Source organism: Zootermopsis nevadensis, unplaced genomic scaffold (genome assembly GCF_977971745.1).
Source record: "Zootermopsis nevadensis isolate Lab colony 2312 unplaced genomic scaffold, Znev_1.0 Znev_ptg000007l, whole genome shotgun sequence".
NCBI lineage: Eukaryota > Metazoa > Arthropoda > Insecta > Blattodea > Termopsidae > Zootermopsis > Zootermopsis nevadensis.
In genome coordinates this window covers 10,097,858-10,125,257 of record NW_028259139.1, presented here as the reverse complement: position 1 = coordinate 10,125,257, position 27,400 = coordinate 10,097,858, and the positions used below count along the sequence as shown (strand labels likewise).

General features: G+C 36.0%; 1 protein-coding gene across 1 annotated transcript in view; it reads left to right on the top strand.

The window, feature by feature from the left end:
* Window positions 1–27,400, top strand: part of nAChRbeta1 (nicotinic acetylcholine receptor beta1) — a 53,687-nt gene that overhangs the window by 18,195 nt on the left and 8,092 nt on the right. Inside the window, exons 3-6 of the mRNA XM_022057805.2 lie at window positions 3,635–3,679; window positions 15,762–15,871; window positions 20,163–20,253; window positions 23,322–24,272. Coding sequence (XP_021913497.2) covers window positions 3,635–3,679; window positions 15,762–15,871; window positions 20,163–20,253; window positions 23,322–24,272 — 1,197 coding nt within the window. The remainder of the gene's footprint in view (window positions 1–3,634; window positions 3,680–15,761; window positions 15,872–20,162; window positions 20,254–23,321; window positions 24,273–27,400) is intronic.

The following is a 27,400-nucleotide window of genomic DNA, read 5'->3' as shown; positions in this document are numbered from 1 at the left end:
AAAAGAAGCTGTCTCCATCTTAAGGGCTTGTGGGTATCCACCTACGAGACTTGACGGGGTCGTAACCCAGGACAACACTGTGATCACTACATTTAAATATATATATATATATATTCCAAGAGAGAGGAATAAAATCAGCCAGAAGACAATTTTTGAAGAAGAAAAAATTATTATAAAATCAAATTGTAATATGTAATTTTAGTTCATGTCATGCTGTCTAGTTTCCAACCGATTACATTCCACCTATAATTCAGGCGTGTTTCCACTTTAGTTCGATCGTTAGGTCAGGTTAGTTTAGGTTGATGTGGAAGACTTACACAAAATTCACCCCATTCAAGCTGAATAAATGTTGTCGGTGGTTTGGAAACGCTGAATGAACAGATTAAATCGTAGCATTTGCAGTTAGACCACATCTACGCTCTTGAAAATACATAAATGCGGACAAGCAGTCGTGGTCCCAGGTTACATTTATTTTGCATGTAAAAGAGTATATTTGCCGCTTTGATGAGTCGGACTATGGGCGTACGCCCATAAAATTCTAAATTTGAAACTCATGACCGTCTCATGCTAAAAGAGAAGAAAAAATTGCTGAACGGTCGATACGCCAAATTACAATCGCCAGGTTCGGTATCGATAACAAAGAGTTCTATAAAAAAACTACGTCACTTTTCTTTAGAATGTTAACAATAAGATAAAGCCAATGCACCCTTGGGGGATTAAAGATGTGTTCGATTACTCATGACGACTTTTTCCTGAGTAGATAAGCTAAATGCAATTCGTTGCAGGTAGTGACAACAGTAGATGAACTTTTATGTTAATCGTGTAAGCCATCATAGCCCGGCTGACACTATAGAAAACGAAAAATAAAAATTCTCCTGTCTAATTTTTGTGGTTTAGTGATACGCCATGCACAGGAACACACCATAACCGATCAGATCAAATGCATCGTTACACTCAGGCCCTGTTAGCCACATTGTTTAGGCTTACTCTAGCCGTTGTTGGAGATAGTTGATACTGATGGCAAGTCCCTTACGTTCTAGAGTGACTTTATGACCTCCTAGACGTCAACAAATTACTCAGATGACAAAGACAGACAAAGGCCAGAACCTTTACAACTCAAATGTTCAAACCTAAGTGTACATGCAGGCGTCCGGTGATGTTGTGCATATTATTTGTTATGCAGCTTGTACTACCTTGATTTTTGTTTCAGTGAAGATGTTTTTATGTTATGAATCTTGGGCCCTCACGCTAGGGTATATAACAAGGATTCAGGGTTCTTGTCCTTGTGTTTCCGTAGCTGGAATGAAATACGTTTGGCAATACGGAATAAGCCGCTTCGAATCTTGAGAATTTTTAATGTTTCTGCAAATATTTCAATGTCATCTTCAGGGATAACGTGGAATGTAATTCTCATTTCTGTTATTGTATTTTGTGTTATTCAGATGGAAAAACAGTACAAACAAAGGAGCAAAACACAAAAATTATATGAATTGTTGAATTTTGAAGTATTTATAGGTGTCAGTAAAAACAAATACTAGTACGTACGGGCATCTCAGTCAGGACCTACTTTGAACTTTCGTCTCTGCCTCGTCTGTCAGTCGACTGATGAAACTTAAAATGACGCGTCTGACTAGTAATTTTTAGATAAGTATGAAATAAGACACAGCGAAGTTCTTACATTATAATCCATTAACTTTTACAAAAACTTTACTTGGAAATTGATGGCGCTGAAGTAATTCAGCTTGAAACTATCTCAACACTTTGATGTTGAACGCTTAAGGCGGCGTAGAGTTCCGCTCCTATTAATGGACTCCATGAAATGAGAATGTTTGTTCTCAGATATGCGTTTCCGACAGCTAAATGTCACAGACAGGAACTGTATAGGCTTATGTTTAGCGTGATTCAGATAACATCTTCAGAAATTCAACAGTTGTCATACACCAATCTCCTCTTCCTTTACTTAATTTTCTTTCAATTGGACTATTTTTTGTTTTATTTGTACGTTTAAATTTTATTTTACCCTAAGCTTATGTATCACTGAATGAAAATGTGTTGGTGACTGTATATAACGCTCCACGCATTCTCAATCTTGATGTTAGATGATGAATAATTTCCGCGTTAAAGCTATGGCGGCTTATTCCCTGCGAAATTTCCACCGTAAGGACTGGACTGGAGCGCTGGATGAGCCCCAGACCTTGTCTGGACATCGTAGCAAATAGAAAAAACCCGTACCCCAGCCTGGAATCGAGCCCTGGATACTTCAGCGAGTGGCCAGGCTATCATAACTCACCAAAGTTAGTAATGGAGAAGATGATATTAAAATGAATATAAAAAACAAAATGGATGTGCGCTGGATTAATATGGATCAAGATAGATACTAGCCATCTGCTTTTGTTAATACGTTGATGGGCATTCGAGATCCAAAAAAGTTATCGAATATATTAACTAGAGGAATAAATATTAACTTCTGAAGACGTAATCTGCTATATTGAATTAAATTTATTATAATTTACATATCTCTGCTGTAATATTATCACATCAAGTAGTAAAATATAACGTTTCGGACGTCACAAAATTATTAAAATTCTGCAAAACGCACTGTGAAGTCGTTAAAATTGGCTGATCGATTTGAAATTGTACATTTTTAATGGAATGGTTTTCTTAATTTCTTTTTATGCCATAGTAATGAATTGCCCGTCAAGAATAATGCAGAAATCTAAAATAGTAAACACACACACACATAGTCATAAATATTGTCCCACAATGTGACTTTTTAGATAGGAACAAGTCACTTATAATTTACCTTCCTTCGTGACGACATATGAATCTTCTGACTGCAGAACGACTATAAATTAATCACTGTCACTTCTCTAACTAATTTGCGAATATATTTACAGTGACTTCAGAAGCAAAATTGATTCTCTTTCGGGAGCAAATATGAAGTGTTAGGTGCCAATTAGGGGGATGATTTTAATTTAAATTTAAATAATTTGGGCTCTGTTCACAGGGATTGATTTAAGCGTGTGTCAACAACAAATAATCATTTTAAATTCAGTATCTAATCATTGTAATGTATAACGTTATTATTTAAACGGTTAAATAATTTTAAATATTAATTAACGACATGGCAGTACAGACAGGAAGGTTTAACACTGTTGATACAAAATTTTGTTATTAGTCACGAAAATGAGCCAGTTTTAACCACATTCCACATTCACAACCCATTTGACTAGGATTCCTTTTAATTTTATCCTTCCATCTCCTGGTCCTCCACTCAAATTAGGTTTCCCCACCATAATCAAGGACACATTTTTTCTTCAGCGTCCTAGCCACATATTCAATCAATGCTGGGTTCCGTAAGCTTCAAACAAGCTACCAAATTCCTCATAATGGATTTGAGGTTCTCAAGGCGAAGAAGATGTCGATGTTGGTCTTAAGGGTTGTAACGTAGTGTCCACTTGTGGGTAGATACAAACGGTTCGGAGGAACATACTGCCTCCATTATCAGGGTTTTTATCCCGATTTCATTATGGATCTTATATTGATTTATTATTGCTGTTTTTAGATGGACTACAATGTAGTGTGTCACAGGATTAAAGTATAGCGTGTTTTTCGTATTTTTATTTGATTTCAGAATGAGAAGAACCAGATCATGAAGTCAAATGTATGGCTTAGATTGGTAAGTAAATTTTTTATGTATTTTGTTTCTGCCGTGCTTGTACGATTACCAGTAATTTAAAATACTGGAATAATAACGCATGGAGTATCGAATAGATCAACATAAATAATTGTAATAATGACTTTTTTAAATTTTTGACGTAGCATTTGTAAGAAGAAAAAACTTCCCAGAATTTCAATAAATCAGTTATACAGTTTTATTTAGTTTTTTGTAATGTTACTTCACCCTTAAATATATGTGATACTGTGTCTGCAAGTATTAGGTGCGATAATATATATTTATTTCACAATGATATTAATTTTTTTAAAATTTTTCTACCAATGAGGGATAGTTACGTGAAGTAATCTAAAACAATGGATTAGTTTGAACACAGGGCTGTTCTTATAAAAGCTGACAATTATTTTTTCATCATTTTACCTTCGATCTAATCGATATTGACACTAAACTGTTGAAATTAGGAATTTATCTTTCAGTATTTTGTATTTCATTGTACGATTTATACTTAATAGAGATGTAAGAATTTCAGAGCGCCGTAAGATAAACTAACAGTCACTGATCGAATGTTGAGGCTCATAATACGAGACATTCGCCCAATAATAGCCGTGTGTGATCGTCAGTAAGGTATGGTTTACCGGTGACCTCATTTCATAAAGAGAGAACAATCCGGGTTTCCAGTCTCCAATACCAGTTTTATTTGTCCTTTATTCTTGTTCCTGCAGGATCAGTTCATTTTAAGGATGTGTGTGTCAGCTTATATTCATTGATCTGTGTATATGACGCTGGTATAAAGCCATTATCGTTCGTTCGAGTCACTAAACACAATCCCTTTATAAAATAAATTGAACAAGAAATTCCTGCCTTAACTTATGGCGCTTTCTCTATAAAGGTCATCAATTAATAGGCCTAATAAAACAGATTGTCCATTTCAATTTATAATTTCATAATACGGATTCAGAATTCATTAAATCTCTCATACATAACTTCAAAAATTCGCATTGCGTAGATAAATTGTCTTATATAAAATGTATATGCAGATGGGTTAATTATGTGTCTCTGCACAAAATTTCATTTGACTGAGTTTTATTGTATATTCACATTCATCGCCCTGATGACGGAGGCATTATGACCTCTGAAACGTTAGTGGGCATCTACTAAACTGTACGGTGCAGTAGACAGAAATCTTCAGACCCACCGCTGAGAAAATTTCAAATCCTATATGCGATAGGTTTCTGCTCATATAGACTGTCGCTATAACAGACGACTAATAGTACAGTAGTCTGGGTAAATCTGTGAGTTTCATGTCCGTTACAATAAATGCTTAAATACGGTAATGTCTTCTTCCTGACATGCATTTTTTTCCCCCAAATGTAAGCTCAACTTGTGAACCGTTCTTACTTTGACTCCTGAAGATTTTCTTAAAAATAGTTTAATAATAATAGTATTTTTTATATAATTATAAGTAAATTGTGTGAGAAAGTTAGGAACTGGACGCTTTTGTTGTTCTAGAGAATTTCTAATGAGGCCTTCCCCGTTCGGGATCGTAGTTTGTTACCCCTGTGTGGTTTTGAAATTCTACTGTGACTGTTTATTATATTTAAATTACATTAATTACATTAGAGTTTTAAAACTCAAATGGATGTCGGTTTCAAACAAACTTTGATGCCGATCTAATGTAATTTGAAGTTGCGTTGGATATAAAACATGGATACACAATTTTGTGGCTTTTCACATGATGTTGAAATAAAGACGAGCAATACAATTAAAACTGTAAACTCCCATAAATTAAGATATTAACGTAATTAAAATAAACGTCAATTAGGATATATTGTTTGTTATTTTCTATCAACAGAGCTTCATTATAGATTTCATTACACTTTAGTACTGGAAGTCTACAAGAGAAGTTATTATGACGAAAGACGTTTTGTTAACACTCGACAGTATGTAATATCAATTGTATACCATATTGAACTTTGAAGTTGATATTAATCCGGGACTGAAGAAATAGGGTGGGAGTGTGTGAATTGGACTTAAGTGGCTCAGGGTAAGGACTAATGACGGGCTGTTGTAAACACAGAAACGAACCATAAGTTCCATAAAAGACGGCAAATTTCTACCAGACTACACGTTTATGTAACTCAGAAGACATACATTTTCATTATTATACTGTATCCTACCAGAAATTATATGTTGCATGTTTTGGCTAGTGACTTCATACATGGCTAGGGGAATTAGAACAGAAATTCAAAGGAAAGAATCGGATGGGACCACAGTAGAACGTGGTTAATCAGTTACCCGAGAGGGTAGAAATGGCAAAGCGAATCCTCATGAATTTTCGATCCATATAAAATGGTATCGATGGTAGAAGACGATTTGCTGCTCCTAACTTGACTGATTAGTCTACAGATGGCACATATCGATGAGGTTTTACTCTTATGCGATTTCCGGTCTTACGTAGTTAAACGAGATGGTTGTGATTATAGGGGCATATGGGTAGTCAGAGAATATTAATTTACACTGAACTGTAAGCCACTTTGACATGGCGGCAGGCACTAATCGAATTCGGCAAATTTCGACACAAATGTCGTCTGCAGGAGTAACGAATTAGCTTATCTGATCCAACCATTATTATCTGGTTCCGTAGTTGGCACTAACACGCACATAAATGTACATAATGTATTAGTTAATCCTAAAGGTGCAAAAGGATTGCATATATTGTGTAAATTTATTATGGCATGCCTCCTACGTATGAAGATGTGAAAGCTGTAAATTTTAGTTCAAAATCATGTTACGAAAATATTAGTTATGAACCAAAAATAATGATTCATAATAAATGTACCATATTAATAATGCAACATTTGTTTTTACATTATCATTTATCAATACATTCTGGCATCTGGCGAGAGAAGTTTAAACCCAATGTGTTTGAATTTTCAAATAATATACGAACGCAGGAGTACGTATTATGAACACTGAACCCGTTACGTTTTTTAATAATAACGTGACGGACTACGTCACTAACTGAATTACGTCACCTCTCTAATGGTAGAACAGGATCCACCGATTATGGCCGCTGAACTTGTAGGGAGTGCCCAATATGCGGACCACTCAATGAAGGCAGGAAGGAGTTTCCGTCGGTCAGTACAGTCTGTGTCAGTACAGCAGTGTAGAAGCCTGATAATTATTGTCTTGTGACTGTGATGTGTTAAAAAAATGCCATCTGTTCGTTGCAGTCTCCTTTATGGTCATTGATAACCCCTCATGTTACAACACTCAGACAGGCAGACAAATCATCGAATTAAGTCCAAGAAAAAATATTATGTGATTGATCAGATTTTAGCAGCCAAATAACGTACTGTGCTGAGACTTACGCTGTACAATCCCATTTAAACCCCATTGAACTTATTTGGGCAGATGAAAAACAACGAGTTGCAATCAAGAACACACCATATAAAATTAAGTACGTCGAGCATCTGTGTCGCCAGAGATTCGAAGAAATTGGACAAGAGGAATGGGATAATGTATTTTCGAATTCGGTAGATGAAATTATGACAGATTAGGTTATATTGGGTTAAGTTAGGTTAGGTTGGGTTAGATTAGGTTTGGTTAGGTTGGGTTAGGTTAGGTAGGATTATATTTATGTTATGGTGCTTTGGATTAAGTTGGATTAGTTTAGATTAGTTTTGTTTAGGTCAGGTCAGATCAGTGTGATGGATTAGATTACGTTTGTGTCTTTAAATTTCTCAAGGTCATATATTTTGACGCTCATTTCTGCCAAACCTTAAATACCTGGTTGACCATACTCATGTCAATATGAGGTCATGACAATTTCAAGTTCATGTGGAAGTCAAGTGGAAATCAGTTCAGTAGTTTTTCCATTACAGCTCTTTAAAATTCTCAAGGTCATCTATCTTCACGCTTATTTCTGCTAAATCGTAAATCCGTGGTTGACCATAATCATGCCAGAATGAGGTCACATAAAGAACAAGGTCATATGGAAGTCACGACATGATCGGCCCACTAGTTTCCCAGATATTGGTCTTTTACATTTTCAAGGTCATATCTTCTTACGCTTATTTCTGCCGAACGGTGAATACCAGGTTGACCATACTCATGTCAAAATGAGGCCATGTATAGGTCAAGGTCATATGGGCTTCACGACCAAATCGGCCCACTAGTTTCCCAGATACGGATCGCAATATGTATTCAGTGCCTACATTGTGTTAGTTAGGTGAGGTTGGGTTAGGTAGGTTAGGAAGGTTAGGTTATGTTAAGTTACGTTAGGTTAGGTTGTGTTAGGTTAAATTGGTTTAGGTTAGGTTAGGTAGGTTAGGTTTGGTTAGGTTAGGTTAGTTTAGGTAGGTTAGGTTGGGTTGGGTTAGGTTATGTTTGGTTAGGTAGGTTAAGTTTAGTTAGGTTAGGTTAAGTTAGGTTGAGTTGGGTTAGGTTAGATTAGGTTTGGTTTGGTTTGGTTGGGTTAGGTTAGTTTGGGTTATGTTTGTTTGGGTTTTGTTAGGTTAGGTTAGCTTTGGTTATGGGAGGTTAAGTTTGGTTGGGTTAGGTTAGAGTAGGTTAGGTTTGGTTTGGTTGTATTAGGTTAGGTTAGGTTTGATTGGGTTAGGTTAGGTTAAGTGAAGTGAAGTTTTTTAGAAGATTTTGTTAGGTTACGTAACGTCTTGGAAATTTTTATGACCTTTCGACTCTTATGGCCCCAATTTGTCACGCCTTTGGAGTACGTCACGCCTAGTCACGGTTGTCACGCTTGGTCATGCATAGACACATTTTTCAAATATTTGTCGTATTTTAACACTTACGGTAACCTCTCGTCAAACGGTTATTGCATGTCACACCTATTCACGCTTAGTCACGTTTGGTTACGCTTTGGAAATCTTTTTGGCTTTTCGACAAATATTGTGATCCCTCGTCACGACGTGAACTCATCTCTAGCCTGGTCACGTTTAGTCATGCTTTGTCGCGCCTCGTCAAGTTTGGTCAAATTTTATTAATCTTCCAATACGTTAGATGAAGTTATGACATATTAGGTTAGATTGGGTTAGATTAGGTTATTTTAGGTTTGATTGGGTTAGGTTAGGTTTTTTGTGTTAAGTTAGGTTACGTTAAGTCACGTTAAGTTTGTTTAGTTGCGCTTGGTCACCCTTAGACACATTTTTCAAACATTTGTCGTATTTTAACACTTACTGTGCTACCCACGGGTTATATCGCTTAAAAACCATTTCGACTTCCTAAATGAAGATCAGTAAGGAAAGTTGTAACGAATTAAAATTAAATAATGCATGTTATCTTCTTGTTTCATACATCCTGTATGTTTTATGAAACAAATTTCTTGTGTAGCTACTACGTTAATATAAAATCCAGAAGAGTATACAACATCGTTATCTGCCATGGGAGTTATCCCTTGCATAAGATGGCCGAAGTTTCAAACCGAAATCTCACCTTTGTTACTGCGTGTTTTAATGTTTTTACTGTAAGCCAATTTTTCAAATTGAAACTTCCAGAAAGGTTTACTGACTGAAATTCAGTGTGCATTTCTCATCCCACTCATGCTTGCTACATATCTCGCCCATCTCATTCTCAGTGTAAAGACACTAATTACATTTTAGGAATATTACAAATTATGAAGCTATACACGATCCTTTTTTGTTCTGAAGCCTTGTTTAGGCTGGCGATGGTTTGTTGAAAGGGCTGAAAATTTTGCAGGGTATAACACCCTTTTCTCTTTACAACTGCCATCAACACTAGCAACAATATCGTCCATCTAGTTTGAGAGGATTGGACATGTCATGTGGTTTTGTGATTACATGTTAATCAATCCGTACTTTTCGCGTCACGAAAATACAAACACGTTGACAAACCATATTATGGCACCGTGTTGAGCCACATTTAATTGGTTACCAGTACGACATGTTTTGCAAGCTGCTGAACATGGGCAGTATAACGATAATTATTACCACATTAATAAAAATAAATCCTACGTAAACTCGACTTTGCGTAAAAAGTAAATGTGAGTAGTAATTATATACCAGCCCCTGCTGTTACATTTAAAATATGGTAGGGTTGATATTCTTCCTGGATGCACAATTTAACGCTCCAAACCCGACGTTGATCTAAATAATATTTAAGATTTCAGTTCGTACCGCAAGGAAAACGTAACATTTCACCATTACAATGATCAGCTAGTTAATGATGTTTATGAAAATAATCGCTGTTTACAGAGAGAATCATACGAAACACGTAAACAGAGAATGAAGAATTATTGGTTGTTGAAGCAGATGGGACATATAATTACCATTGGGCTATTTTTCTGGCGAGCTTGACTCCATATGGCAATGAAATTATTGGGTATCACCAGTGTGGGTTCTGTCGTAATAGATCTAAAACTGATCAAATTTTCTACATCTATCAATGAGCTATTCCTTTGTAAACTTCAGTAGGTATGTTTGTTGATCCGGTAAACTGATTTTCCAGGGTTTCCACGTCTATCTCGATTTTGTGTTAATCCATGCGAATTGTTACCAAGCAAGGGAATTGGCTGCCTTTACCAATAGTGACCGCAATGATTGGTCATGTGATTGTAGCGGTTCGATACTGATTGGCCAGCATTTAGGGAGATTAATCAATTAATTGTAATCAGCCAAAATTCCATGTTAAATTCGATTTGTAGCCACAACAGTTGCTGGTTGAGGGCTTATAACCGTATATAAAATTGTTAACAGTTGGAAAAAGAAGCAGTATTTCTCTCATTACCGTCTGCTTTCTATAAAACATAAAGATTATAATATAAAGAGCTATAATCTATGTGTTGTATGGGTGAAAAGAACAGCCTTTCACATTAGTCTAAAGAAAAATACAGCCACAAGATGCTGTGGAAAATTTTTGGACTGAAGGCAGAAGTGACAGTAGATTACAGAAAATTTCACGATGATGAACTTCATAGTTTGTACTCTTTACCATTATTATTAATACAATTATCAAATGAACGAGGATGAGATTGGTAGGCAAGTAGCACGCATGGGGAAATGAGAAAATGGTACAAAATTTTTGTCGGAGAACCAGAAGCAAGGACACAGTTTGATAGTCCGGGACAAAGATAGTAGGATAATATTAAAATGGGTCTTAAGAAAATACGGTGTGGGAATGAGGATTGTATTCGTATATCTCAGGATAAGGGCTGTAATAACCTTTCGAGAACACGGTAATAAAACATCTGACCACATAAAACACTGCAATTTTTAGACTGAGTGTCTATTAGATTGTCAAGAAGAAATTTGCCCCGTTGAGTTAGTTTTAGTGATGGCTAGCTTGGTTATCTGTTTATACGACATTGGTAACTGTGTACCACAGTGTATGTTGTCTGATACCACGTTATTCCCTAATCGATTAAGATTTATATGAAGATATCTCTGTGCATATCAATGACGTGTTAGCACAAGCCGCAGAACGTGCTTTTGAAAGTTCACCCTTCATTTGCATAGTAAAACGACATTTCTTACTAATCCTTACTATTTAGATGTTCAACGTTGCGCCCTGGTGTTTACTGGGGCTCTGCAGTAGCGTTGAGACTAGGGTTTATACAAAAACCGACTTTTGAAAATACCGGATTCTGAATTCCAGTATTTCCAAAAAACTAATTAAACCATTTTTCGAATTTTTACAAAAAAAAAATTAACCCTTACAGCCGGAAATTTAAATACCGTAATCGAGCTCATCCTCAGGCAAACGGTTCGGTTTTAATCATCTGTTTACCAAAATTTTAGTTTTATATTTCACGTTACATTGTCCGTATTTATTGTAAGGGAGAGATCACGCGTTGAAACCGTAAAACTACGGTACTTTAAAGATAGTTCAGTGGTATAATCAATGCAACGCATCCTTTGTGTAATGTTTCGTCCGACTAGTGCCAAAAGATCACCTTGTTTTTGCAATGTTGGTCACACTCCGTATCTACTTCCATTATAACAATAAATATTCGTCACGCTTCTCTGTATAAGTGCGCGATGTATTACTGATTCTCAGAATAAACATCAATTACTTACGTCAACAAAAACAACCAGTTGATCTTTGTAATGATAATGAATTGTTTTCTTTGAGGTAAGGATTGAATTGTAAGATATTATTTAGACGTGTTTCTGGCTTCAAATGGCTAAACAAATGTGGGTATTGTGAGGACTGCAATCTACCTTCAGACAATTTAACTCTATGGCTCGTTAACCAAGATCTCAGCACCTATTTTGGAATCCAAACTACTTCTAACTTTCTAACAGAGCAGCCAACTTGGTTCTCGGAAAAGATCTTCAAGTTTATGTATCCCTTTACATTCATAACCTTAATTGCCCTGAACATATTTGTAGTGTAAAGAAGAGACTTGGAAAACTAAATAACTAGATTTCAGAGGGCGTAGGAAGAGAAGGGTAATCCGTGTGCTGATAAATTTTCAACGGCTAGATGCTGCATCAACCTTTTGTAGCCGAAGCTAATCTAAATTTAGTTAAATATTCGGTTCCTATCGCAATGAAAACACAACACTACGCCTATTTAATTGTGTTTAAGGAAATAATCGCTGTTTATTCTGAGAATCATACGAAACACATAAATAGACTCCATGAGAAAATTCAGAGTTATTTATTGATATAGTAAGTGGCACATATAGTTACCACTGGGACTTAAAGAAAGGACACACATAAATGGCTTAAGTAGGTGTGAATTGAGATACCTGAAATTCCTGAGTGCGTCTGTTGAAGGCGAATTGCTCGTGAAAAGAAAATGTGAGAACAATCTGTTGGTTACTAAAATTAGGTATAAGTTGAAAATGTAGTAAATAAAAATAAATTGTCTGTAGTGCTCACAGGTTTGGTAGGAAAATGTGTAGACTTGTAGGCAGATACCAACGTTTCGGAGGACTATACTGTTTCTATCTTCAGGACCAATATATTAGAATCTAAGTATAACTCCTCACGACTTTATAATCCAGAAAACAAACATAAAAATCTTTATCGCCATGAGAACCCTAAATTTTCATACAGGTTGATCTTGGTTCAAAATCTCTTTTTCCTAATGTCGACTAGATTACCTATTAATTCGTTTATTATTTGGAATTATTTTCGTCACAAATAGAATCAGAGATATTTTCTCTCATCCACGATATTTAAATCGAATCTGGGACCCATCGCGTAACCTCTGCTCTTTATCTGGATAAAAAGGCTTGAGTGTGGAACCGACCACTAGTTCCACGAAGTGACGAGTTTCGCATAAAAACTTGAAAAAATAAGTATTGTATTATTTTTGTGCATAATAATTTTTACAATACTAAAATATTCTAGCCACATCTACTGAACACGTATTATAAGTAGTTGCTAAGTAGGATAACCTTTAATCCACTGACACTTTAGAAGCAAAAGTGTGTATTGCCTGTTTTAGAAACATTAGTGTTAAATATGAAGTGACGGCTAAATGCAGTTCACTAAGTTTCTGAAGAGCATGTCTGTACAGAATATATTACCATGGTTGATCAATAAAATCTCTTGGTAAAGTATTCTCTCGTTTTAAGGCTTACACAGAGTAAACACAAGTGCCATATTTAAAGTGTTTACTGTAAGTTTAATACTTTAAACACTGGTACCCTTTGTCCTTTTAAGTGAGATTTACATTACAAAAAAATGGAGATTTTTCCTTAGAATCTTATAACTAAAGCCATAGAGGAGTGTCTTTTTAGAAACTGGTAATTATAATCGCTCAGCTAATTATCTTTCCTACTAAATGTATATCACGAAAATTAATCATCGTCTTCACTACAACCAGCCCTTGGTGCTTAGTGGGTATTATAAAAATAGTCCACATTCTTTCACTATACTTCTTTCCTATCCATTTTAATATGATCATCTCATTATTCTAGGCCTTCGACTTTGTCTCGTACCTTTAGGTAATCCGACTAAAATTCTGAATGTTTTAGCATTATTCTCATACTTGCTGATGCGAAATTATGAAGTGTAAATTTTATATACGAGGTGCGATCGGAAAGTTTAAAGACTGTGTCAATAGCGGGCGAACCGGATGTAGTACGAGCTTCTGCTTTTAGGGGGTGCGGCCTACATTCATAATGAATCAGTGTGCCAGCCGGAATCATCGAATTAGCATTTGTTTCTTAGTTACGGGCGTTTTGGTAGTGCATTACACCGACCCTCCTGCGATTTCGGAATGGCGTGTGCATCAAATTTTGCCAAAGACTCGCCAAAACGGCTACGGAAACCTATGAAATGCTAAAGCAAGCATTTGGGGAGTCCGCAATGGGTCGTGCACAAACTTTTGTGTGGCATTCACGTTTTAAAAATGGCCGAACCTCTGTCGATGATGACGAGCGTTCTGGACGACCATCTTCGAGCACAACGCCCGAAAATGTTACGAAGATTCGGCAGGCCATTCACGAAGATCGACGTCGTACCATCAACGACTTGTGCGACATAGTTGGGATAGGCTATGGGACCTAACAGCTGATTCTAAAGGAAGAACTCCACATGCGACGCATCATGACAACGCGCCAGCGCACACCGCCCTTAAATTTCGGAAGTTTTTGGCCTCAAACACCATGGCCGTCATCCCGCACCCTCCTTATTCGCCGTGTGACTTCTTCCTCTTCCCAAAGATGAAACTTCAGCTAAAGGGAAGGAGATTTGAGACGATAGAAGACATTCAGGCAGAATCGCAGATGGTGCTTGACAGGCTGACAAAGAAAGATTTCCAGGGACGCTTCCAGGCTTGGCAGCGGCGCTGGGATCGTTGTGTTCACTCCCAGGGGAACTACTTCGAGGATAATGGATGAATTTAATACCTGAGATAAGTGTACGGGTTTTTATAGGCGCTGTCTAGAAACTTTCCGATCGCACCTCGTATATTCAAAACCAATATTTTTATTTTTTTTTATTTTCAATTTGTTAACAGTAACAAATTTATAAAGACATGATTAAGCAGTCATACACATCCTAAGAAGGAATGCAAGTTACTTGTTAGTGTATAAACTAAATATTAAGCGTATTATCTCCCATCAACAGACTCGTTTAAATAAAGCTAGAAGGAACGTCTTATTTTTATTTAAAATATTTTGATCGATTCCTTAATAACATTGTATCGGTTTTAAAGTTATTTATCATGAATGCCACGAGAAGATAATTACATTCTTTGAAAATTAAAATACTGAGGAGGAAAATTTGTCGCCTTTTAGATGGCAATGTTTCGCCATTTGTCTATAAAACCTGAGTAAAACCATGCATAATCTCAATAAATTGTCCCCGACAAGTTTAGAGGTGCACACCTAACAAATACAGATCAGAAACATTACAGTTTGAGCCAGTGTGTATGATTTTTAAACCGTGTCATTGTGAAATTTGACTTTTTTCAAGCAAACAGTTTGGTAGCAATATGGATGATTCAGAATTATATGGGAAAATATTAAAATTAAAAGCATTTTTTTGTTCGTTTGTAATGCACAGATTCCTTATACCGTAATTTACGTGGTACGTGTAATGACTCACACGCTGTAATATCAAACATACTTCACAAAAATTACTACTGAATCACCCTCTTTACAAACATTTAAAAAAATGTTGTATTTACTGTCAAATATGAATGAATGTAGGTAGTTCTTAGTCGCGTTTACAAATAAAAGTTTAAAAAAATTCGCCTGTTAGCTTCGCCATGTCCGTTAGCAAAAACAACTTGAGAATACCTGAACGAATTTGTACTAGAATCTAAGTACGTAAGTTACACTAAACTTCACATCCCATTATTTTCAAATAGTGCAACAATAACGGGCAATTTACGTGACTACCTACAACTTTCTGCGATTGAAAATTAATAAGCGGGAATTCCCTGGCCGGTGAATTCTCTGGACATTCGCAAAGGTCAAAGGTTTAATTATGGAAAACACTCCTAGAATGGTTACGCTGTACGTGCATTACCTACCTCGTCTTATCTAAGTTTAGGATAAAATGGAACGGTTTCTACGCTAGTTCAGATCGAAACGCATCTCTGATTTATTTGTTGTGCATAATTTCGTCGTATTCTGTTGTTACAGGTGTGGAATGATTATCAACTGCAATGGGACGAAGCAGACTACGGCGGAATCGGGGTCCTGAGACTTCCTCCTGACAAAGTTTGGAAACCGGACATAGTTCTCTTTAACAAGTAAGTTGTACGAGATTTGAGGTTTCTACGGCGGTGAAGATTTCGCTTGCCATCCCGCGTGGAATTTTGGGTAGACATCAACGTTTTGGGGTCTCGTACTTTTTACAAGTCCTGAACATGGAGGACGGTAATGGACCTTCGGGTTCCATGAAAGGCGAAATATTTCTTGACTAACTGAACAACTATCAGTTTCTCAAGAAGTATTCTTCTCCATGGAAATAATCACAGAATTTTATAAAAACTGTGTAAGATCTTCATGCTACGATATGACATGGCGTGCATCCGAAATACGAGATGATTGTATTGCAACTAGTAGGCCTAAATCTGCGTAAATGTATTATGTACCGTCCTCTGGTGCTTACCTATTGAACCTTCCTTGTATTTTCATTATGCTCTGCCTGCCTTGACGTAACTTTATAATATTCGCTGATAAGAGATTCACGAGTGTCTCCTTGTGCTATGATGGCGTCTAATGTTAAAATTATTGATGTTTTTGTGATGTTCTTCGTGGTGATAAAGCTGATGTTGTTGTGGCGTCTGAATCTAGAGAACCAGGCGGTCTTGTTGTAAGAATGTTCTTCTCGATTCACTTGTATGATATTAGAAACAGCGGAATTAAATTTCCGTTACAGGTTTTGTAACAAAACGACGTAGTTGGTTTAAATGTTTGTTGTTGTCTGAATATTTGCATTTGCTACAAGACACTATTGTTTTATGCGGTACCAAAATTGTGTTGATCAGTGTTTCAGTAAATAGCAAAATATCGATCTATGCAAAAAGTATGAATTAAATATGACATAAAACATCAATATTTATATTAAATGCTGGTTAATGTGGAATCCATGGTAACGTAGTCAGTAAAGCATCTGAGTATTATATTCCCGTATTGAGAGACTTAATCGACAATAAATATATTACGGTATATAAAAATAATTATTTTTGATTCTTTTTCTTTACATGTACAACGCAGCGAAAATATTTTCAAATATATTTTACTCTAGTGAATGAATAAATTTTAAGAAATTATTCAAGTTTTATTTTAGATTCGTGTAAAGTCAAAGTCTATTGTCGAACGATACAGAACAAAATAAATTCGTCTTGGATTTGTAACATATTTTAGCGCAAAAATATACGTAATATATCTAAAACTCTGGTGATCATAAAACGCACAAGGAGACACAAACAGGCATGATATTCACTTCGTGGTCCAATAAATGGATTTCGCTCTAAACCTGGTCAGATATTCCTCGTTGGACATTTCTGTTAATTGATATTGAACGTAATCGGGCACTGGGACGTAACCTGCATCGCGACGCCAATCCATGTGATTGACATCAGCGTCTCTCTACTTTTTCCATATTCACGCGATATTCATTTGCATTTTAAAACAAAAGTCCACTAGGAATGACTGACTAACAAGAATTTAGTAGGAATTGAGATTTTCACGGCTGTGAGTCCGTAGATGAATGGCTTCTGGGTTGAAGCGCCGTGTAGTCTGATAGACGTTTATCAACGTTTCAGAGGTCCTTGCTGCCTCCATTCTCATGAAGATGGAGGCAGCAAGGACCTCCGAAAATTTGGTGATCTTCTACCAGACTACACGGCGTTACAACTCTGAAAACACGCGTCTCCTAACAATAATTATCCATAAAAAATTTTAAGTACTGTCGCTCGTGTTTTTGAGGGCCTTGTGCCTAATTTTTTTAAATCGAACAATGTATTTACTTCTTTTTAAACATATGCTGGGAAGTTCTTTCATTCTTTAACAGATTTCTTTTCAACTTAAGGTTTATAAAATACGACATACAGATCAATGCGCAAATATTTTTCTAACATTACAAACCACGTAACATTTTATAATTCTCCTTTCGTTTCCAAAGTAATAGCCTATGTCCTTTATTGAGTAAAGACGTTTCTGGATATTTTTCGTCGTCTAATAAATAAAATTCACGACGTTTCGGAGATCATCCGGAGATAGGGATTAGCTCTATGGATTGGGTCCAACTGAATAGGTCTACCTGAAGACGTTGATAGAGTCCCATATCCGAAACGTCGTGGTTTTTATTGATTTTATTTAATCTTGGACGATGGATAATATCCAGAAAACAGTTTACTTTAACAACGTACCATCGTCACAAACTTTTAGAATTGAGCTATGACCTTTATTCTTCTCTTAAATTCCACATCACAAAACTTGAAATTGCATTCTGAAATATCGGAAGCAGACAAACTGTCGTGAATTCCTATAAAATGTAGATACTTAGGTGCAAACATTAAACCAACTGGATAGTATAAACTGAATGTTCAGTTCCTTCGAATATTTTACAGTGCAGCCCCAAGTAACAAGTTACAAATTCTTGCTTGGAAACATCAGTCTTGTAATCTATTTCCTTCTTTATTCCTTCAGCTTATGCCTCATTCCATACCTTCATGTCTGAACGTACACCATTACAATGTTCTTAGGAAGACTGTATGCAGTAAACGCAGTTAGCGGCTCTAGTCGGTTATTGCATAACATACAATGCGGTACAGCTATATTTCCATTCCGGGCGTTTGAAAGAAGAACGGTACAAGAGACTTGAATACGTTGCGGGCCTACATAACAAAAAATTGGAAGGCATTGAACATTCGCTTCGTTTATGTGAAGTATAAAATAACACTTTATGCACAAGTATGAATAAATTCGTGTTCTTTGTTCTAAAGTCCTATTTGTAAATGACTGTAACAAATTTAATATTCGGTCACAATGACGGATTTTAAATTAAAGAACCAAATAAACACGACAATGTTGCTGAAATGGAACACGAAATTTATTGTCGCCTGTCATAAAATGGCTGAGCATATTGAATAGTGAAACGACGAGATTTAATCTTTATGGACAAAAATTTTGGATTAGCGAAATTAATTTACTATATTGACAGAATGTAGAGATACGTGTATACGAAATTAATTTAAGATTTAAAGCGTTTAAAGCTACGTGAATATCGATAATTTTCTGGGCTTTTACACCATGTAATATTTTTAGTATGGGCTAACGTGTCAGAGAAATGCATTGCGTCAATAATCAGGTTTAAAATTATAAACGCATCGTCTAACAGCCAAAATATTACATGGTGAAAAATCCCAGAAAATTATCGACACCCTAAATTAATGTAGAAGTACAACCCTACTAGATCAAGAAATAGAGGACAACAAACGATCCAGCTAGTTAAAAATTTAGTGTTGGTGCTGGAATTTTATAATTACAGTATTTCGCTAATATGGTTAATAAATTAGTGCGTTAGTGTCACTAGGAAAGATTTTGTGCCGAACACGCTATTATAAATGGTGCATTAATATTATTATTGTCATTATTATTATGTATATTATTATACACCGGACGCGGAAACTATGAATGAAATTACGACATAATTTACCTATCCACTTTATAATTTTACGTACCGGTACGTCACTCCACTTGGATAATGTTAATTTGCATTTTTAAACAAGGACTTCACTTGTCCACTACCTGTAAAATAATTACACGTTCATAAAATATTTGATGACGTTTATGTCCCACGTAGACGAGATATTTTCATAAGCAGATTATTATGAATTGCAATTATGGCCTCATATTTTTATGCCCAAGTTTAAAGACGAATGGTATATAGCCCAGTCAGCAGACAAATCGCTGACTGGGTGACCATAGTTCAAGTCCCCGAAAGAGTAACGAATTAAAATATCACTGAAATTAATTAATCCCTTTATAAATAGATTAACTACATGAAAAATATCCTTGAGAAGTTGATATTTGCTAAGACTTTTAAGTAATTTCATATCGGTTATAGGACTATCGTAACCGTTCACATAACACGTAGGAATTCGCCAATATCTTAAGCCAGATGAATCTAATCCACCCCAACTGATGTCAAAGTCCAGTTTAGCCCTCTAATTTCTGGCCTGAAGACTTCTGATGTTTTCCAAATCTCAAATTTATCTTCCGTCGTTTAGACTATCACAGAGAAACCACCAAGATGGCTACCTTCTGCGTTGTAGCTATGTATGGTAGGCGTTTATCGACGTTTCAGAGGTCTATTTCGAGTTAAAAATGGAGAAGGTTCCCAGATTAGGAGGGTCACAGAGAATATACTGAATAAACCGTAGCTGACAGCCGATAAGAGGTGATCCTACAGCTCAAGTTTTGTCCGGGGGGGGGGGGAATAAGAAAGCATTAACGTAAAAATTCTGTATTTTTCCAAATGTTTAATTGGTTATCGGATTTCAATTTTCTGTTTTTGATCTCATGTTTCAGTGCTGATGGCAACTATGAAGTGAGATACAAGTCCAACGTATTGATCTACCCGAACGGAGAGGTCTTGTGGGTACCCCCAGCCATTTACCAGGTAAACACAAGGGCAATTATACGTAGTAAGTCATTATAATGAATACTGCCCCCCCACCACAACTGATTCTGACACAGAGACGCAAGGACATTCTGTGTATACCTGTATTTATAAGCGAAAGACTCTCGGATTTAAGATTAAATAAAATTAACGACAATAATTTCAGCATCCAGTGTAGGTCTTTGCTGCAAGATTCCCACTGTTATTTACTAATATTCTTTTTGTGACTTGAAGTTTAAGCAGCAGCTAAATCTCAAGAGAGGATGATATCGTAAAAATACTTTTTTTTTGTGAAATGAAAAATATTATGTAATTTCTGTTTCTTGTTCGTATGCATTTTTAAATTTATTACTATTCCCTTTATATTTTACCTTTCCTTCTATTCTACGTTTATTTATTATTTTTTTTCAAAATCTACTTACATATCTGTGTACATATGTTTGTCACAATCAATCTGCTTATCAATTTGTCTGCCACATTTTCTTCGTCTTATGTTTGTCTGCGTATGTATTTTATTTTGTTACTTGTTATTCATTTATCTCATTTCGCTTTTTCCGTTTTCATTTCTTTCCCGTTCTATTTCTTTTTCTCCAGTTGCTACTTTCACTAGTTTTCAAATTTCTTTTCTTTATTTTCCGTCTCTGTCCGACCGAGATAATTTCATTTTCTTGTATTCTTCAGTAACATTTCACTCCCCGCTTCTACATCATTTCGCCAATTTTCTTTTATGTTAAGTCTCCTTGTTATATTCATGTTTACTTCAGCACGACTCATATTTTTTGCTCTTACTTTTTATACACTTATTTCACCGTCCTTACTTTTTCATATATTTTGTGTTATCTTTATTGTCCGTTCACTATGGCGTAATGGTTCTGCCTACTGCAGTTGTATTAAAATTTTATTACAGTGTTTGCGTCTGTAACCTGCAACTGGGCTAGTATTCCTTATATTAGCAGATCATAACACCATTGTGTTATACTAACACCAGTGACCTAACAGTTTCAGGTTTGCACGGTCTAGCGAAGATTCTAGTATCGTGTTAATAACCTGCCCAGGGCATGAATAAATGAATATTTTTTTTCATCATAACCACAAGTTCCTCTGGTTTGTTCATGTTACCGGGCGGTTCCTGTGAATAAAAATACAAGAGCATAACAATTACGGGAATCGATTAGAAAGATTAGACGAAATTGTTAAATGAGGCGAAAACACTCTGAGAAAATAAAAATTAGAAACATGATTATCGCACAGGGAAACTTGTTATTTATATTGAAATCTTACATTGTAAATTTTGGATTTACAGCTTTGGAGGTTGTCAATTGAGGGGTATGTGGGACAACGACATACCTCCAAAATTAAAGTGTTTTTTTTTAAATCTCGTAAAAAAAATTTCAGCATTTGAACTAGTGAAAATTTCTTAAAATTATGATTTTGTATCAGTCCATTTAACTATGTGACAACTTATGAATGTGGTTACAAGTGTGTACGTATTTTACTTCTACAGAGATAAGACAAAAATAAATGGACATACGTTGTTCTTGCCTAAGAAATTACACCTTAGGCAGGAAAACAAATATATTCCACCACTCATATTCTTTTGGAATAATGCGATCTATACCAGAATGATGATCCTCCCTTAAGAGTGCAGGTTTAAACCATAAGATTGCAAATATCCATTTTGAACTAATGTCGTGTTTCCTAGGAACTCCTCAATTATTGCTTTAATATATTCAACTGATTAAGAAATAATCTAATGATCTTGTAATAGATTTCGTTTCACGCGTGTCTTTAACACCTAGAGAACACCAATCAGATTCCATAATATAATTAATTAAATTAATGACAGTGTAAATTTTACGTATTTGTGTACGTGTATACATACATTCGGCCAGTGCGAATGTAAAACTAAGTAGGATTTAAGATTCATAAGAAGATGGCTGTCTTATATCTTTTGTTTTAATTCTGACATTAACCCGCGGCCATTAATATTATAAATTTTATATATAACATATTATAAATATTATGCAACATGATATAATTCCGAGAAAATTTTCTAACACTCTCGGACTTTGTCACATCTGGCTCCCTATAGAACATTTTACTACCCCTGAATGAGATTAAATATTTTAGTGAATGGTGTGGCTTCGCTTCTCATCTCCCACGTTTTATCATTCTCTGCCTTTCTGTTTGTTTCTCCATGGTATGCGGAACATAGGAGAGGTATTAGAAAATTATAAGACGAGTTCGAATATTTGTGCAGAAAAATCTCCGAACCCAGTAACTGTCAGGTTGTCTTCTCCTCCAGGAATGTAAATTCCAACCTGGCTTATTGATTCACATTGTAGGTCGTTATAGCCAATCTCTCCAGTTCTGTGCCTTCTTTTCGTTCTGTCACATGGATGAATAAAGATGCAGACGCTGTAGCAGAGTCAAATCCATCATCTTCCAGAAGAAATAACGATCTGCACTTATACATTATACTGTAATTTCAAGCTTGCTGCTGTAATAGGCTGTAGTCTAATGTCCGCAAGCAATATTTTATTATAGCAGTCTATATATTTCCGTGCTGAAACTTTAGCAAGGGAAACCTTATATGAAAACAGTATTTGCTGAAATAAGAACTTCTGCTCGAAATAATTTTATAATATTGAGTGTGCCTTACATTCGCAAATGTTAGTTATTAAGAGTCTAGCCCTTTTAGTGCTGAAATTTTAAGGAAATGTCTTCTGTTAGTAAGTTACTATGTCTGTCCATATGCGGTAGGTGTTGTTATTTTTTAACACTTTCAAAAAAAACGTCGACTGCTTCATTGCATTCGCGAATTGAAGGAAGTCTTATTAAAGTATTCTATAAACATTTAATATACAGAAGGATTTCTCGACTGAATCCAAAGGTGGCTGTCTTCTGTGTTTTAGCGCCGTGTAGCCTGGTAAGATTATTACCGACGTTTCAGAGCCTTTGTTATCTATATCATCAGGACGATGAGTAAATGATTCTTCAATACGATGTGGCGTTCGTTGACTGTTTTTCCAAAATATTTACACTAATACATTTTCTTCTCATTTCAGAGTTCGTGCACGATTGATGTAACGTACTTCCCTTTCGACCAGCAGACGTGCATAATGAAGTTTGGATCGTGGACATTCAACGGTGACCAAGTGTCCTTAGCGTTGTACAATAACAAAAATTTTGTGGACTTGTCCGATTACTGGAAATCGGGTACATGGGATATTATTGAGGTACCAGCCTACCTGAACGAGTACCCGGTAATTCCAACAGAAACAGACATTACTTTCTATATAGTAATCCGACGTAAAACGCTGTTTTACACAGTGAATCTGATTCTACCAACGGTGCTAATATCCTTCCTCTGTGTGCTAGTGTTCTACCTGCCAGCGGAGGCGGGGGAGAAAGTGACCCTCGGAATCAGTATTCTCTTGTCGCTGGTTGTGTTCCTCTTGCTTGTATCCAAAATTCTTCCTCCAACCTCGTTGGTGCTACCTTTGATCGCGAAGTACTTACTGTTCACATTTATCATGAACACAGTTAGTATCCTCGTAACTGTCATCATCATCAACTGGAACTTCCGTGGTCCTCGGACACACAGGATGCCACCCTGGATACGAGCGATGTTCCTCTACTACCTGCCGATCGTGCTTCTGATGAAGCGTCCCAAAAAGACTCGACTCCGATGGATGATGGAGATGCCAGGCATGTCCGCTCCACCTCATCCTTCCTACGGATCACCCGCCGAATTGCCCAAACACACGGTGCCGTCAGCCACAAGTAGAAATAAGGTGGAGCTCATGGAACTATCAGATCTGCATCATCCTAACTGTAAGATCAACAGGAAGTCAAGCGCGGAGCTTGGAGGAAGTGGGGCAGGTTCTGGCGCTGTCGGTGGACGTCGTGAGAGTGAAAGTTCAGACTCTCTCCTACTTTCGCCCGAGGCGTCGAAAGCCACAGAGGCCGTCGAGTTCATCGCGGAACATCTCCGCAACGAAGACCAATACATTCAGGTAAGTAAAACTAGACTGTCCATAGATAATAAGTATCACATTTCTGGAAAAAAAAAACCTTTCTGTCTTCAGCTGGCTGAGACATGTAAACGATTTGAGAAATTTATACAATATTTTAGTCTGGAAACTTGTAGGACAATGAACACTTCGGAGACCTATTCGTATATGGTACAATAATACTAAGATTTCTCATAAAGACGTAGAATATATTACGATGACCACTCGGAAGACCCAGTCATAGATGGAAGAATAATATCAAGATTGCCCTTGAAAATATACAATGCGAATTTGCGGACCAGAACTCATTCACTCGTGATTATCCAATTAATAGGCTTTTGTGAATAACGCAATGAAATTTTGTGACGGCTGAGGGATTATCAGCTTCTCAAGAAGGACTCAGTCTTTGAGTTGTAATATTCACTTGGTCTGCGAATTTATGCCTTCGTGAAATCTTAATGTCTATAATCCTCACACTTAGATGTTTACTGAAGCATTTTAATTCAATTCGCGATTACGATTTCCACGTAATCTATTTTAATATTATCATCATCTGTTTATGTATAAGTCTGATAGGTTTCCTCTAAATTATTCTAGATTATATTGTATCATAAGGATGGAAAGAACGATACTTGTTACTTTTAATATACAAATATTCTACTAAACAACCTCTTTTAATAAAATCCAAAACTTTTTAACCCTTAATATGACAGCTGACATTAGATTTTTACTTACGTTTTATACAGCAGAATGGAAGACAAAAATGTTGTGAACTTAACTGTAAAAAACATTCCACGAATTTAATCTGCAATTAATTCCTTCTTGAATTTCAAATTTAATTTGTTGCTGTCGCTTACAGACATTTTAACAGTTTCGGAGGATTCATTATGTACCTTTATATTATGATTCTGTCCTCAGTTCTCGTCAAGCGAGGATGGGGGGGGGGGGGGGGGGGAACAGATTTCACACGTATTTCAAATGTCAAACCAATATCGTACAGTGAACACTATTCATGACATCGAACTAAAAATTGTGTCAACGCGGTTGAAAGTCAGTTTGGTGTTTGAAACACAATCACTGAATCTATCGACGCTATTCAGTTTCGATAGCTGCAGAGAGAATTTTATGAATATGTTCCAGCAATTAATTTCGTCTGTGTAATTACCAGAATTCGACACTTTTCTACTGATTCGTCTCCAAATAATTTCCTCTCTCCATGTCGTAATTTTTATACGTTCTGTTTAACGTCCACGTGAAATTTATATCAGACTTTCCAAATTTTACACCTTCGAAATCGCTCAAAGGACGTCCATTTACAATAAAAGTACCCGGAAAAAATTACTTTGATTTGTATCTTTTTCCGAATAGATTATTCTATCTGTAAATCTTTCACGGCGTGTACAGGGAACAACCTTCCTTTACTTTCTCCAGCTTAGATTAATAATCTATTTTATTTCTCAGATGTACAATGTGTAATAAATGTTATATTTTTATGTTATTATTGAACATTGGCTTAAAACCATGCGTTGTAAAAATAGTGCATTTTTATACTCGTAATTTAAGCGTTGTACATTTAAGAAGTATAAATATGATTATTGCCTGATATAAACTCCATAATTATTTCTCCCTTGACGATCACTCACAAGAACTGAAATCTATAGGTCAGTAATGAATGTTAAGGTTTAAATAATAGAGTTGTATTGTTTTTTAAACAAACGTGTTGTTTTAAGATACAACAGAATGAAGCGCAAGACGAATTTTAAACTTATAGCAAAATGGTCCATGTACATCAGGTTATTTGTAACTTGCATTCCATCGGGGCAGTAACAGAATAGATTTATCTCTTCCTTCCGCTGTTGTTTGACTATGTGAAATCCTTGAGGAGTTTCGAAACTCTGGCAAATAACTACGTCGTCATATAACATATCGTCTACATGTATGTGTAAAAGCAAGTTTCCCCCCCCTGCCCTCAGGGGCCACAAGGCTAGATTTCTCTTTGCCTTCACCGACAGTCGCAGGAGAACAAAGCATTCTCATTCTGCTGTGGCTCACATAGTAGCATTTTTTTAAAATAGAGTGAAACCCCTAGTAATGCAGTCATAGGATAATGAATTTTCGCTTAACGAATTGCCTCTCAATAGTTTCCACTCATCACGTAGTGAATTTTTCCTTACGAAGTCACGCGGTCGCCGTTCTTGGCCAATGAGATCGCTCCTAAGTGGACTCAGCAGAGTTCAGTTAAGGCAACAGTGGCACCATCATCATAGAGCACCTCTAAAAATCCCACTTCCTACTACCAGCCCTGATCCCTCAGACGTTATAATGTAAGGAGATTCTAATTTAAAAAAAGAAAAATTCTCCCACCCAAATTTTTCCATCAATTCTCCCGATGTCGGACATCTTAGCCTAAGGTAAGAATTGTTTTACTGTAATCGTTTTATGTCGTAGGTTATGTGTCGAGTCTTTTACAGTTTATATTAACATTAACTTTCATATGTTCTTGTAATGTTTATTCGTAAACAATTATTATTGAAATTTTATAAACAATGTTCTTAAGGTCACAGAAATAACTTACAATGATCTTGGAACCAATTAAGTTCTTTAACATTTATTTCCTAAGTAAACATAACGAAGTTTTCACGTAACGAATGATTTCGTGGAACGAATTAAGAATTTTGAGTAGACATGTCTTTCTTCCATATACGTACGTTTTCTCGCCATTTTGTAACGCTTATTTACAAAGATATTCTTCTGTTTCAGATATAAAATGTATTGTTTCAGAACTAATTCTAATCTTAGATTATTTTTATTATATTTTGATTCATACACAACCGTAAATAACAGTCCTTAAGAAACTTACATTAACTCAACTGTTTTGTGTAGAGCCAGAGGGTACATTACCGTCCTCACAATAACCCACCACTGAATCTTTTCTGAGCCACTTAAATTCATTACATTCATACAACTAAAAAATATTAAGTACCGTATAAAAATGTTCTAAATAATTGCTGTGGTTATATCAAAATTTTCATACTAATAAATTTCCGTATTACGGATCTTGTCTTGAAAACTTTGGTTCTCAAGTGTTTCTGTAGTAGGCAAATATAAACTAAAACTATTTGTCTCCTGAA